Genomic DNA, 14,610 nt, shown 5'->3' with positions numbered 1-14,610 from the left:
CTGTCAGTCTGTCCCGTGAGACTGCGGGCTCTTAGGGCAGGGACTGCGTCTGTTAGTTTCACTTTCTCAGTACCTAGGAGAGGGCAGGACACAGTTTGCAGAATGCAGGAAGAGGCTGGGCTGGTTCTGAGCTCACCTCTGAACGGGTGGGCGGAGACCCCAGGCAGGCAGCTCTCCCTAGGTGAGACTGAGGGAACAGGTAACTTGGGAAAACCAAAACCTGGAACCCACAGAGCAGGACTAGGAGGCAGTCTGAGCTTTGTTACCTGCCTGCCTCTTCTCCTTCCAGTCCTGGGATCAGACCTGATCCCTTGGGTTAGGAGGCTGGTTCTGCCACCCTCTGGCTGTGGGATCTTGGGCAGGTACCCTAACCTCTGTGTGTCCCTGTCCCTTGAGTCTGAAATGGGGATAATAATCCCTTCCAGGGTTGTGACAGTGAATTCAGTGATAGTAAGAAGTGTTCAGCCTCACAGTGGAGAGCCTGGCATATATCAGGTGCTCGGTAGACAGTGATCACCATGTCCTATATGAGGCTCCTTGGTCACTTCTCTGCATCACCTCCATTCACTGTCTCTAGGCCCCTCCTTTCCTCCTCAGATGGCCAGAGCAGGAAGGGGCCCCAGGGACCATCTGGTCCAGCCATCTGGAGTTCTAGAACAGGAAACTGAGGTCCAAGAAAAGGGAATGAGTAGCTCATGGCCACACAGCTTGACAGAGAACCAACTGGAAAATTTCCTCCTAGCAGAGGTCAGATAAGAAACAGGGAGCTGTTGATAAACTCCTAAGGGAGAGAGCTAACGGTGAGGGAGGACACTGGCGAGGCTGGAGGCTCAGAACCAGGTCTGGAGGTGGTGTGGTTGGGGTTTGAATTTCACAGGCATCATGCCACCTAATTCTTACAACAACCTCATGAGGTTAGTGCCTTTATTATCTCTGTCTCACAGAGGGGGAAATAGGGGCTCAGAGAGGTCAGGCAGCTTGCCTAAGGTCACACAGCTCCTCAGAGTCCGAGGTGGGGATCTGAGTGACTCCAGAATCCACGCTGGAAGCCACACGGCCTTTCTGCCACCCGCTCAGTTCAATGCAGCAATCACGTCTGGGCACCCACAGTCAGGCTCTGTGCCAGCCACTCCGGGGGCTGCAGACACAGTCCTTGCCCTTGAGGAGCTGGCAGTGAGTCAGGGAGGCAGAAATGCAAACAGGTAGACCCCAAGGGAGAACAAGATAAGCGTGGAGGGAACACCTAGGAACCCGGCTGCTTGTGACACTATCCCTCCACCTCAGTTTCCAATTTTGTAAAATGCAGCTAATGACAACGCTGGCTCCTGGCTCCGTGGCAGCTGTGAGGATTAGATGACCTAATACACAACCTGACCTGACGCACAGGAAATACTCAGTCACTCAGAGTTATTGTCATTACCATCACAATCACTATAATTGTATGTGAAGTAGAGACTCAGAGAAGGGGGGAGCTTCCTGGAGAGTGCTGATTATTGACGGAAGAATCAGGGAAGGTGGATGGATACGCAGGGTCCCTTCCAGTCTCCAGGGTGGGGCCAGAGTATTCCAGGGGCACACCTGGTGTGTGCAGGAAGTGAGGGGCTTTTGGGGATGACGGAAGCCAGGTTTGTGGGTAGAGTCACAAGCTGGAAAGGCCAGTGAGGCGAGCTGGGGTGAGGGTGGAGTGAGGGGGGTGGAGGAGGCCTTGGAGGTCAGCCTGGGGGAGCTGGACTCTGCAGGTCCCATCAGAGCTGTGGCAGGACAGGAATCGGGGATGGGAGGGACACCCCTCCCTCTGGAGAGGGGGCAGAGCCAGGCCTGGAGCAGAACTAAGCACACAATTATGCAAATATGTCAGCTGAGAGGCTCTGGGGCTCCCATAGGCTTGGAGAGGCCACGACTGGGGCAGCTGCTGCAGAGGAAGACAGATAGCCAGGGCTCACGTGCCCCCAAGGCCAGACCTCCCCTCCTGCAAGGCCATCCTGCTACCCGCCCAGAGGACAAAGCTGCTGAAGGAAGCCATCTGCCCTGGCTTCAGAGACCTTCTCACCCCCATCACCAAGCAGTGCTGCCCAGTGGATACAGCATGAACTCTGGTGTCAGAATCCAGGCTGCGTGCCCCTGTGGGGATCACTTCTTCCCCTCTCAGGGTCCACCTTTCAGGAGCCTTAGCTATAAAATGAGGATGGGAGACACTCACGGGGACTGATGAGGATTAAATGAAATGACACCTTTGAAAAGTCATGGTGTGGCCCACTGTAGATGCTTAAGGCCCCCTCCCCTTCTCTGGGCCCGGGACTGCCTTCTCTGCCCCTCTCTCACCCAAGGAGGGCTCAGATCTTCATGTAGCAAACTGAACTTGCCTGTCTTTTCTCCTTTCCCCCAAGTCCCTCTGCTACATCCAGAACCCCTGATGCTCCTACTCCCGACAGACTGAACTCTTATAAATCTGTCTTTGAGACCCATTTGCCCCTGATGTTCCATATGACACCTCCTGGCTGCATCCCCTCCTCCAGGCTGTCCCACCAGTCCCCCCTGCATGCTGCCCCTTAATGTATATCTGACCAGGCCAGCCTTGTCTGCTCAAACCTGTTCCTGGCTCTCCAGCATCAAGTCCAAGCTCCTTGGGTTGAGGGGTGGTGCATTCAAGGCCCTTTATGAGCTGGTCAGACCTCACTTTCCCACATACACCTCCCCCTCTAGCCTCAAGGAAGCACCTGCTCACCTCAACGCCGGTCACTGATCAGACTCAGATAACCTGAGTCCAAGTTCCAGTGTCATCGACGCATATCGATTGTGTGGCCTTAGGTACAGTTTCTGAACCTCGGTTGCCTCATGTGTAGAATGGGGTGATGTGGCCCACCTCATAGGGCTGCTGTGAGGATTAAACGAGAGAGGGTGCCTGCACTCTCTGCACCCAGGCAGTGGTGGCAGTGGATGTTTTTATCTTCTCAATCCTTAATGCCTTCTGTCTCTGCTCTCAGGATTCAGCTCAGCTGTCAGTTCCAGGGGAACCTGGGCAACCCTCAGTTACCACCAGAGGAGCCTGGGACCTGACCTTGCAGCTTATGGGCCTGTCTCCCAAGAGCCACAGCGGAGTGTCAATTGAAGAAATTATTGAATGAAGCTCTGAATCCAAGATGAAACCAACTTCCAAACCCTCCACGCCCACCCCAGTGTCCAAGCAGATCTCAGGGTCCAGAAGGTAAATGATGCTGTGAAAACATGACTGGAATGAGGGTCCAGGGAGCTGAACTCTGAACCAACCTCGGGCAAGTCAGTTTCCCCGAGTGTAAAGTGGGGAAAGGACAGAAGTGGATGGCTTCTGAGGTCCCTCCCCACTTTGAATGCTTCCTGAAGCCATTAGGGTGTTGGTGAGGAGGGTGAGTCCTGAGCTAGACAGATCTGAGTCTGATTCCCAGCTCTGCCTCCTATTTGCGGTGTGATCTTGGGCAAGTTACTGAACCTCTCAGCCTCAATATCTTCATCTTCAAAATGGGCTGATCACAGTCTTATTCAGGGAGCAGGAAAGGGAAAAGAGCTGCTGTGAGGATTCAACGCCTCTAACAGCACCTGGTACATAGCACGTATCCAATACACTCTGGCTTGTGGGGTTTTTTTAGAGTTATTATTATTTCTGTTGTCACTTCCTACCAGATCCTTTTTACAAACGTACTGAGACCGCAACTTCAGTTCTGAGTTTTGACACCATGGCTAGTGCTTAGTCAAGGTGTCCTGGATGAAAACGGCTTTCCTGGCTGCCCACAGATACTTGTGAAGAGGGAAGTAGTGATGCCAACAGCAGCCCTGGGTCTGACTCAGTGCCAGCCTCGGCCCCGTGGAGGTCGCTGTTTGCACACAGATCTTGTCCTCTCCTGGGAAAAGTAGCAACAGAGGCTACTTCCCCAGGACACAGACAACCTGGACGCCTTCCCATCCACGGTACAAAATGACGTGCCGTCGCATCTGTTATCTCTTTGGATGGGCAGCAACTTTTTCTCTCTCTTTATACATTAATTAGACAGTTTTTGTTCTTACTTCCACTTTCCAGGCTGGGAAATGGGGCAGGGGAGGCAGTACCTTCTACTCAGCTGGAAGAAGTCAGAGCCAGAACTGGAACCCAGTCCCCAGATCTGCTCTTTCCCTGGTGGCTGCCTCAGCTTCAACGGACCACCAGGCCCAACTCGTCGGGGCTCCCATCCAGGGCTGATCCACTGCTGTCTCCCTTGGCATGGAGGAGGCTTTGGGAAAGTTTCCAGTGATCACATGAGGCCTGGAGGGGGTGGCTGGGACTGAATCCGATCCCTCCTCTGGAGGTTAGGAAGCTGAGAAGGCCGGAGAACCGGATGCCATGCCTGACCAAGATGACATCCAGCACCTGCCCTCAGTGCATCAGCTGGCCCAATGTCCTTAGCCTGACCCTGTGCCGAGTACACTTGAAATACAAAGACAGGCAGGGCATGGGGCAGACAACTACCCCGAGCCCTCAGAGGCAGCTTGGAGGCCAAGTGGCCTGGTCAGACTGGCTTCCAATCCTGTCCCTGCCATTTACCAGCTGGGTGACAGAACAAGTCACTGAATTCCTCTGAGCCTCTTTTTCCTTATTTGCAAAAGGAGCAAATGATGGTTCCCACTCGACAGGGCGTTATGAAGATTAAATGAGGAAGTACAGGGAAAGTGCGAGTCCCACGGAGTAGGCTAGGGCTCAGCAAGTACTGGCTGAGAAGCCCCAAACCCTTCTGAGATGGGGATCCCTCCTGCCCCTTTGCTCTTTTGCTTAGCCGTGAAAAAAAAGGGAAGGCATGCACACACACACTCACACACATACACACACACACACACACACATGCTATTTACACAACAAAAATGCTGTAACACTATATAGCAAATCTTTAAGAAAAAAATCATGTTTTTCTATGGGGTAGGATTATGGGGACTTTTACTTTTACATTATATAGCTCTTCTTATCATGTTAATTTTAAATCAGAAAAAAATAAAGATATTTAAAAATTGTTGTATGCTACTCTGTGCCAGGCACAGTATCAGGCACTTAAAAAAAATTTTTTTTAAATTGAAGTTTAGTATCAGGCACTTTTGATCCATTCTCCCTAACCCTTACAACATCCTTCTCAGGGAGGTCCGATTGTCTTCATGTTATAAATCAGCAGGTGGAGGCTGAGAGAAGTGAAGTGACCTGACCAAGGACACACAGCTTATCAGTGATGATGCCAAGAACTGACCTCAGTATTTGAATCTTGAGTACAAAGCAATTTCACTTGGCAGGTCAGGGAAAGCTTCATGGAGGAGGCGATATTTGAGCTGAGACTGTAAAGCTGAATAAGACTTCTCGCCGCTAGAGTTCTCAACCAGGGGTGATTCTGACCTCATGGGACATTTGATGAAGTCTGGAGACATTTTGGGTTGTCACAGCTTCAGGGAAGAGGGCGTTGCTACTGGCATCCAGTGGGTAGAGACCAAGGATGCTGCTAAACATCCTACCATGAACAGGACTGCCCTGCACAACAAAGACATATCTAGCCCCAAATATCAATAGTACAGAGTATGATGTAACATAATAGAGCTGTCGTTTATCGAGTGCTTACTATGTGTCAAGAACAGTACCGCATTCTTGAAAATGTCATCTTATTTAATCTAACCTCATTATTCCCGTGCTCTCAATGAGGGACCCAAGGATCAGAGATGGTCAGGAACTTTCCTAAGGTCACACAGCCAGAAAATGGTAGTGCAGGATTAGAGCTGCCTGAGTACAAAGACTGAGCTCTTAACCTTTCTGCTCTGCTGCCTCTGGGATTTATAATAAATGAAAAAAGCTCCAGGCTAAATGCTAGGCGAGGTGTGAGGAGACTCCGGCTGAGCCCAGGAGTAACCTCCTCTGGCCTCAAGGACTTGCGAAAGATCTCCTTCTTCCCTTTCTGTCATTTCCCCATCTGTCAAATGAAGTTTGCACCAGATGATCTCCAAGGCCCTGCTGGTTGAGTCTGTTTTTCTCCAGGAGAGGGGCTCAAGCCCAGCCTCCAGGAGCCCTGGGGACAACCGCCAGCTGCTGAGAGAGGAGAGGGTGTGCCAGGCAGGCTTAGACTCATTTCTAGTGCTTAAATTGCTAATGAGCCTTGAGCCCCCATGAAAGGAGAGGGGGGTGGGGGTGGGGAGTGGCTTGAACTTCACCCAGGAGCTTACTTCTCCAGGGGGGGAGGCATGTTTCTCTGCTACTTTCTTGCCAAGCCCAAAGGAGGCACCGAAGCAAGGCCCTCTTCTCAGGTGAGAGGCAGGTCTGGGCATTTGCCCAGCTGGGTGCATGAGTTCTCACAGGTAGAAGGAGAAGGGATGGGAGCGGGTGCTGCCCCGGCCCCCACCATGTGCCAGGCATCTCAAATAGCAGGTTCATCTCAGGTCAGCCTCATGAAAATCCTGGTAGGCAAGAATCATCCTGACCCCAGTTCTTACGGAGAGCGTCAAGGCTGCCATAAAGTGACCTGATGATCACACAGACAGTGCTGAAGGAAGGTTTGGAACCAACCAGGACAGTACAATAGAGGGTAAGTAAATAGCAGTCCTGTTTTCCTTTTAACCAGAGAATGACAGTGTTTCAATGATGTTTGGAGAAAATACATGTTCAGTTTTTCCTGCCTGCCCCAGGACATGGGATAGACTGCAAAAAACCCCAAACACAGTAATTCAGATTTCCTGGCTTGCAGGTGGGGAAACCAAGCTTCAGAAGGCAGATTTCTCTCCAGCTAAAAGTCAGACAGGGAGAGGAGGGGATGAGTGGCAGGGGTGGGATCTGGCCCAGGTCGAGCTGAGCTTTCTAGCCCGGCTCTCTCACTGCCTGACAGTGTGGCTTTGAGTAAATCACATCACCTCTCTGGACCTGCATCTCTACAACTGCATAATGAAGAGGCTGGGCAGATGGTCTCGGACAGAGTCCCTGCAATCTCTTACGACCTGTGCCCAGTCCTGTCCAGGGTTCTCTCCTCCTCCCTGTTTATGTGACTTCATAGATGGGGAGATGGAGACACCAGTGCCTGACACAAGGGGCTCTGGGGGCAAACGACCAATGCCAGCCTTACACAAGCCCCCAATGTCCCCAACCCTTGCTCTCCATTCTCAAAGAGACAGACTTGAAGGGAGTCTGTTGTGGTTTGGGGATTAAATGGACAGAGAGGGGGTGAGGTGAACATGGGGCCATTTCTCTTAGGGCCGTGGGCATCTGCTGGTGTAGGCTGACTCACAGAGACCCATGTATAAGGTGTGTGTGTGGGATGCCCTACGACATGAGGGCAGGTAGTTATTTAGCTCCTGCTTAAGCATCTTGAGGGTCAGGGAGCTCACCACCTCCCAAGTTAGACCACTTGCATTTTCATAAAGTATTTGAGTCAAAAACCTTTTGCTTCCAAAGGCTCCACAGTCTGGGCCAGCTCAGATCATGGCTGATCATTCATTCATTCATTCATTCATTCAACATTTAATGATGCTTGCTGTGGGCCAGGCCTTTGTGCCAGACTTTGGAGCCATAGATATGATGACTAAGAGATTGTCCCTGCTCTTGGGGGACTGTGTGCTGGTCTAGCATTCCAAGAGCAAAGACACAAGGCTGCTAGATTTAAGTGGTTTACCTTGAGAAAATGGTTTAGGTTTAAAGAAGCTTGGGATTCATTTTATTAAACACAGAAAAATGGGTTTCTTTGCTACAAGATTTGTCTAAGCCTTTAATATGCAAATATATGCCAAGAATCCTCCAAGGAGGGTATAGAGAATACCCTATAATTCCCAAATATAGCTGATCTTGGAACACTACTTTTTAAAAGATTATACTTATCAACAAAGAGTATTTAGGGGAGATACAGCTCTAATGCTATTGTTTTGGCTGGTGGAGCTTGGAGAAGGTTTATACAGAGAGGGCATCTGAACAGGGCTCTGAGAGTTGAGTAGGAGTTGGTCAATGAGGATGGAAAAGCTTAAGGCAGACCAGTTATAGTCCTAGCCTGACTATGCTCAGATTACTGTGCATATACTGTTTCATTTAGTCCAAAGGTCCTGATGTGGGTGATGGAGACAAGGAGGTCACCAAAATTTCCTGGAAACTCTTAGAAGTCCACTTCCCTCTGTTTTCTCAAATCACCTCACCTCTAAATCTTATTGTCCAAATCTTGAGTCCTGTCCTCATTTTCATTCTGGCCTCTACTCAGATTTAAACCCAAATGGTTCTTAGAGTGTCTGAACTTGATCCCAGCCTCAGCCCCTCACACACCATGGCCTAGCCCCTGACACCAAAACCCACCCTCTCAGCAACTTGATGACCCTCATTTAGACCTTCTCTTAGATTTAACCATGACCTGTCCAGAGCAATCTAGCTCAGGTACTGCTCCCTAGGTCCAGATGCATACCTGATTGAACCCTGGGGCATAGTGCCCCCAAGTCTGCAGCTCAGCTACTCCATACAGTTCAGACTCATCCTCAGATGGCGACCCTGCCCCCTGTCTAGCCCCGACTTTGTCCCCATCCCCATCTGTGTCTTTGTCCCCAGCTCAGTCCTGATCCATTCTTAGCGGGCCTTGTCTCCAGGTCCAGCTCCATGACCCCTCACAGTAGCCCTGCCCTTGTCCAGTGGATTCGGCTCCATCCCTAACCCTGCTCCAGTCAGTACCTGATCCAGCTTTTATTTCATTTGTCCCCGCCGCGGTCCCACTCCGGTGATCTCTCCGCCTACCGTGGACCCACCCCCTGACTTCAGGTCTATCCGAGACCCCGCCCAGTATAGACGGCCCAAGGCCCCACCCTCAATACCGCCCCCTCCCTGCGGCCCCGCCCCATCCTAATTCTGATAGGGCCCTGACCCTGCCGGCAGCCCCGCCCTGTGACAATTCTGACGGAGCCCTGCCCGCGGTCCAGCCCTGACCCCGCCCCCGGCCCGGCCCCGCCGCCCGCCCCAGGCAGGCGGGGCAGCTCACCTGCAGCTCCTCGAAGGCATCGTCGATGCCGGTGACCTGGTGCTGCTCGTGCAGCGCGGGTTCGTCGCAGAAGAAGCAGAGCAGCGCGCGGTCCGTGAGGCAGAAGAGCTTGACCTTGTCGTGTGCCTGGCATGGTCTCGCGGCGCGGCGCGCGCTGAGGATGGCGTCCAGCGGGAAGGCGCTGTAGCGCTCCACGATGTTGGCCAGCTTGAGGCTGGGCGCGAGCGCGGGCTCGGCAAACGTGCGCCGGCACTCGGGGCAGTCACGGGCGCCCTGCGCCTCCTGCCTCACCCAGTGCTCGGTGATGCAGCGGCGGCAGAAGTAGTGCTCGCAGCCCAGGCTCACCGGGTCCTGGTAGATGCTCAGACAGATGGAGCAGAGCAGCTCGTCCTTGAGGCTGCACGCCATGGCGCCGGGGCTGGTGAAGAGGGTCCCCCGAGATGCAGGGGGGCGGCTGAGGAGAGCGCGGCGCTGTCGGGGGCAGCACCTCGGGATAGAAGAGCAGGCCCGGAGAGACAGGAGCTACAGGAGAAGGAAGGGGGTGATGTCTGGAAGAGGGGTAACACGAGTAAGAGTAGCAGGATAGGGACTACCCGGGAAGTGAGCCCAGAAAGGTGGTCTCGAGGTAGTGGATGACCAGGAGCGATGGGTGCTGGAGGGAGGGTGCGTTGGGTGTCTGAGGGAGGGTGCTCCTGTCAAGAAGCTTCTAGGGAAAGGGATAGTTCGAAGAGATGGGTGCTGGGAGAGGGAGATCTGGGAGGGGGTGAAGGTCTTGAGGGGTTGTAATATCGAGATGGGTGCCCTGGGGGGAGGGGGAGAAGCTGAGGATGGGGAATTCTCGCGGAGGGGGAAGCCAGGCGGAGCCGCACCGCGGCTGTGCCTGGCAGAGGTGAGGAGGGGTGTGAGCACGCTCAGCTGCCCTATCCCGGCCCCAAGATCCGGACCCGCGCGGCCCCTTACCCTCGCCGGCTCAGCGGCCACTGCTCCGGTCCGAGCGCAGCCTCTCAACCCGGAACCAGCCGAGCTGGAGCTGCCGGTGGCCGTGGCTCCCTCCCCGCCCCTGCGGGCGGGGCCCAAGCGACTCCGCCTTCGCGGCGGGCGGGGGAGAGGAGGGGCGGGGCCGGGCCTCCAGCTATGGACCCCCCCTCCCCGCCCCCACCATTCTCTAGCTCCCGGGGGAGCGAAGCCCAGCTGTTTCTTCAGGGTCTGCAATTGGAACAACATCCAGGTCTCGCTAGGGGGTCCCTGTGGTGGGAGGGGGGACAGTTAATTTGATAGGATAACGAGTAAAGGAGGGATATCTTTTTGGATCATCAATGCGAAGATATGGGAAAAATAATATTTTGTATTAAAACAAAGATACATTGTGTAATCTGCATAAAATAACAATTTTTGCATACAATATAAAGCTAAAACTCGAGAATTACCCTGCCTGCTTAGAGTAAGTTCAAGACCCTCGCATTCCCAAGCCTTGGGGTCCCATTTCCTCTTCATTTTCTTGACGGGTGCTTGGGGGAGACGTTTGGAAAGCCCTGGCCCTGACTAATGTCTGATCTAAGGAGTTGTCTCCACTCAGCAAATATTTCTGGAGGGCTATATTGTATGTGTGTGATGAGGGGTGTAGGGTGTAGGGGTGGGGCGAGTGGAGCAAGAGAGGGAGAAAGAGTAATAGGAGACCTTGTCTTGTTTGCCAGATGGAGAGGGGATAAGGGATTTCTAGGCAGCGGGGCAGCAGGAGCAGGAGCATGGAGGCGTGAAAGGGAAAGGCACTTTGGGGGAAGAACAAGTGGTTCTTTACTGTTGGGGGTGGGGTGCAGAAGGGGCTAGGGTGAGATGGAGGGCGTTGAGGGTCATGGTAAAGGATTTCCTGAAGGCACTGGGCTTTCAAGCAGGGGATTGACCTGATCTGTTATGGGTTTCAAGAAGTCAAGGAGCAAGATGAAGATAGGGACCCTTTCTGATGTGTCTGCATATGTGAATTGCTCCGTGAACAGTGAAGGTGTGTAGCTGAGTAACAGTAGCAAAGACGTGGATTTCAGGAAGAGAGACTGGGCCCCAGTAGATCACTGTTGGCATAGTGCCTGCAGGAGATGACAATCTGAACTGGGGCCGTGACAGTGAGTAAGGAGAGTAAGCCAGGGTACTGAAAATACAGACACTGTGAACTTTTGTAATGGATTGGATATGGGGTGAGAAAAAAGGAGGCATGAGGGTGACTCCCCAGTTTCTGGCTCTTCCAGCAATGTCTTCACTGGAGTTAAACTTTACTGAGGTACAATTTAAGAAGCAGCTTGAAGTTTACTCCTCTGCTATTTATGTGTCCTCCATTACATCATCACCTGGTTCAGCGTCTCCATCATTGCCAGAAACAAGTTGGTAGCTCATGCAACAACCATTCATTGACTTTTCCTTGCAGTCAGAGCCCTGGTTTTGTTCAGGTGGCCCCCTTCCCCATGAGACCAAGGGACGGCTGACCCCAGCCTAGCTCTGGGAGTAAGTCCTGTTTGGTACAGGTCCATCAAGGTGGTTGCATTCCTCTTGCCAGTGATGCTTTGGGTTTGGAAGTATGATGCAGCTCTGGCCTGAAAAACCAGAGGGGAAGCCTAGGGATGGGGTGGGGATGGGGAGGCAGCTTCTGCAAAGGGTCTCTTCCCTTTCAAAAACAGTCTGCCCCCTTTGCTGGATGTAAATGTGTTTGGTGGTGATACTTGGAATTATTCCCAGTCTGAGGATGCAGCCAACACATGACAGAGGCGGGGAGAATCCTAGGGAGCTGGTGCACTGATGCAGAGCCTAGACTTTTAGATATGTGAGATGGTCTGGTCCATCTTATTGTTTAAGCAAGTTTAATAGCAGTGTGCTCTCTCTCGCCAAACAAAAGAATACCAAATGATGCACTGACATGCATCTCTATTTTTTTTTTTATTGTAAAGAGGGCAGGTCTAAATTATTGAAGAATTTGAATGGAAATGAAAAAGGCTTGATGATGGATGAAACAGTGGGCTTCATTTATTCAACATGTAATCCATCCTCCTCTTTCAGGGCAATATAGCAGCTGGAGAAATGGCTGGTGTGCTAGAGCTCACATTTTCCAGGCGCTCTTGCAGCTGAATGGCTTTGTGACTAAATTCTTTTCAATAGAATGTAAATAGAAATAGTCCTTAAGGCTTTTACTCTTCCTCTCTCTGTTTTCTCTTCTTTTGTTGTGGAACACAGATATGCCAGGAACCCAGCTTCAATAATGCTTCAAAGAGGCTACCAGTGCAAAGATAAGGAAGGAACCTAGGTTCTTGAGTGACTACATGGAGTGGAGCCACCCACCAGCGTGAACTTGAGAGTGAGAAATAAACTTCCGTTTTCTAGAGGCCATTGTATTTTGGGTCTCTGTTGCAGCAGCTTAAGCCCTGCTATCCTACAGCTCTTTACAGAAGGGGCTTCGGTACTGTTGTATAGTATTGTCTAACTCCTTTGAGGAGGTAAGTTCCTCTTAACATCTAGCACCAATGTCTTCCAAAGTGCATAGAACATGGTTTTCTCTGGCTGCAAGTCACAGTCTCTTTGGCCTTTCACAATACATTTCAGCTTTTATTCTTTTCACCCCTTGAGCTGTTCTTCTCCTGAACTTACCCCATTAAGGTGCTGAACACTACACTCAATGCAGACTGTTGGTTATATTTAAGCTTAAGTTTGGCAAGTCATTGTTCTTTCTGGATCTGTTTCCCTACCCTGATGCTGTTGAGAGATCTGAACCAAGACTTGGTGATCCCGACTTCAGTGCATGCCATCCACTTCCATTCATACTCCAAAAAATAACATCAGGGTGTTTGTTTGTTTGTTTGACAGTCACCCAAGAGATGCTGTTGAGTGAAAAAAAGAAAGGAAGACTCGAACACACACAGACGCACAGACACAGACACACGACGTCCTACACATGTGCACAGGCATTATCTGTATAGGAAAAAAAATCTATAGAATGCTATAGTGATCCTACGTGTGTTCATCTGTTTATCTGTGGGCTAGGGTGGGGGGAGGACTTTACCTCTTACACTAGATAGCTTTATTTGTTTATTATTTAATTTCATAATCAGAAAAAAGACACAGTTGATTCTCATCATTCATGGATTATTCATTCATTATTTGCAAATTCGCCTACTCCTCAAATTTACTTGAAATCCCCAAGTCAATACTTGAGGTGTTTTCACTGTCATTTGTGGACGTTCGCAGGCCCAGGGTGGCCAGAATTTGGACTGCCTGGCACGTGTGTTCCCAGCAGAGGTGGGACCAGGGCACCACTGCCTTTTTGTTCCAGCTGTCGTGCCGTCAGCTTTTCATGGTCTATTTGGTGCCACATTTTTCTCACTTTGGGGCTTTTGGTTGGTGGTTTTGCTATTTTAAAGTGGCTCCCAAGCATAGCACCGAAGTGCTGTCTGGTGTTTCTAAGCACGGGGGCTCTGGCGGACCTTGGGGAGAGAACGTGTGTGTTTGATAAGCTTCATTCAGGCATGAGTTATAGTGCTACCAGCCCTCAATTCAGTGTTAGTGAGTGAACAACATATATTAAATACAGCATCTTTAAACAGAAACACACGTGAAACAAGGTTAGGTATTGATCGGTTGACTAAAATGTAGCCAGAGGCTCCCAGGAACCTAATGCTGTATTTCCTCAAGGGGCAATGATTCAATATTCCCTATTTCCATCTTTGCAGCAACTGAATAGAACAGAACTACATGAATGTCAGGGAGTCACCTGTATTTAACGTTGTGTCTAACAGCATCCATCAACACGAGGTACCAACCCCCCATGCCCCTTTCCATCCAGGTAACATAGGCTCAGGCCCATTGAAGGGGGAGAGATAAAAGAATGAATGTGGATTGAGCCCCTCCTGCTTGCCAGGCTGCTTCCGGTCCATTGCTTTCTTTAATCCTCACATCAGCCCTCCAGACTTGATGTTTCCCTCCCTCTTTGCAGATGAGGAAACTGCAGCTCAGAGCGCTGATGCAACTTGCCTGAAGCCAGAGCAAGTAAGAGGCACAGGTTTCTCCACCTCCAGCTGCTGGAGAAGATCCCACAGTTGCACAGCTTGGCGCTGGGCCAGATCTGGGCTCTCAGCTCCAACCCATGACCTTTATAAAGGGTCCAGCTAGCCCCCCTTTCTCAGTCTCTTCCTCTCCATTTCCAGACTCCAAACCTTTGCTGGTCTCCTCAAGGCCCATAGGGACACCCCTGCTTCTTTCTCAGTAGGGGACCTTGCCTCTCACACCAGGAAGAAAGTGCCTCCAGGGAGACTTCACCTCCGCTCCCTTTCAACCTACCAACGTATCTGAAGAAACCCCTCCAGTCTTTTGTGAAATGAGGCTGAGTATAAAATAAATAAGTGGATGAAATCAGTGCATTTATAACTCCATTCAGCCTCACCTCTCTTCCTCTAGTCTGAGGATGGAGTTGCCTTCCATTCAAAATGAATTCCTCCACCTGGGCCCTGGTCTCATTCTCGCAAGCCTCCTCTGGGACCTGACTCTTTCAATTCTCCCTGTATCCTCTCCGTATTTTTGTTTCCTTCCTTGGCATTCATTGGCTTCTTCCCCCCAGCCTATAAACATGCTCGAGTTTCTCTTAAAACAGCCCTTTCTCCAATTCCCC

The 14,610-nt window shown here is 51.2% G+C and overlaps 1 protein-coding gene across 2 annotated transcripts in view; it reads right to left on the bottom strand.

Annotated features, from left to right (window-relative positions):
• Nucleotides 1-10,126, bottom strand: part of TRIM62 (tripartite motif containing 62) — a 31,561-nt gene extending 21,435 nt beyond the window's left edge. The window contains exons 1-2 of one of the 2 annotated variants that reach the window (XM_072974841.1): nucleotides 9,930-10,126; nucleotides 8,970-9,517 (exon numbers count right to left, since the gene is read on the bottom strand). In XM_072974841.1, coding sequence (XP_072830942.1) covers nucleotides 8,970-9,377 — 408 coding nt within the window. In that variant the 5' untranslated portion in view covers nucleotides 9,378-9,517; nucleotides 9,930-10,126. The remainder of the gene's footprint in view (nucleotides 1-8,969; nucleotides 9,518-9,929) is intronic. The other variant, XM_006196949.4, reaches the window with a different exon arrangement.
• Between the last annotated feature and the right edge of the window lie 4,484 nt (nucleotides 10,127-14,610).

The sequence above is a fragment of the Vicugna pacos genome, chromosome 13 (genome assembly GCF_048564905.1).
Source record: "Vicugna pacos chromosome 13, VicPac4, whole genome shotgun sequence".
NCBI lineage: Eukaryota > Metazoa > Chordata > Mammalia > Artiodactyla > Camelidae > Vicugna > Vicugna pacos.
Note: the sequence above shows the minus strand (reverse complement) of the source record. Positions and strands in the feature narration are given on the sequence as shown.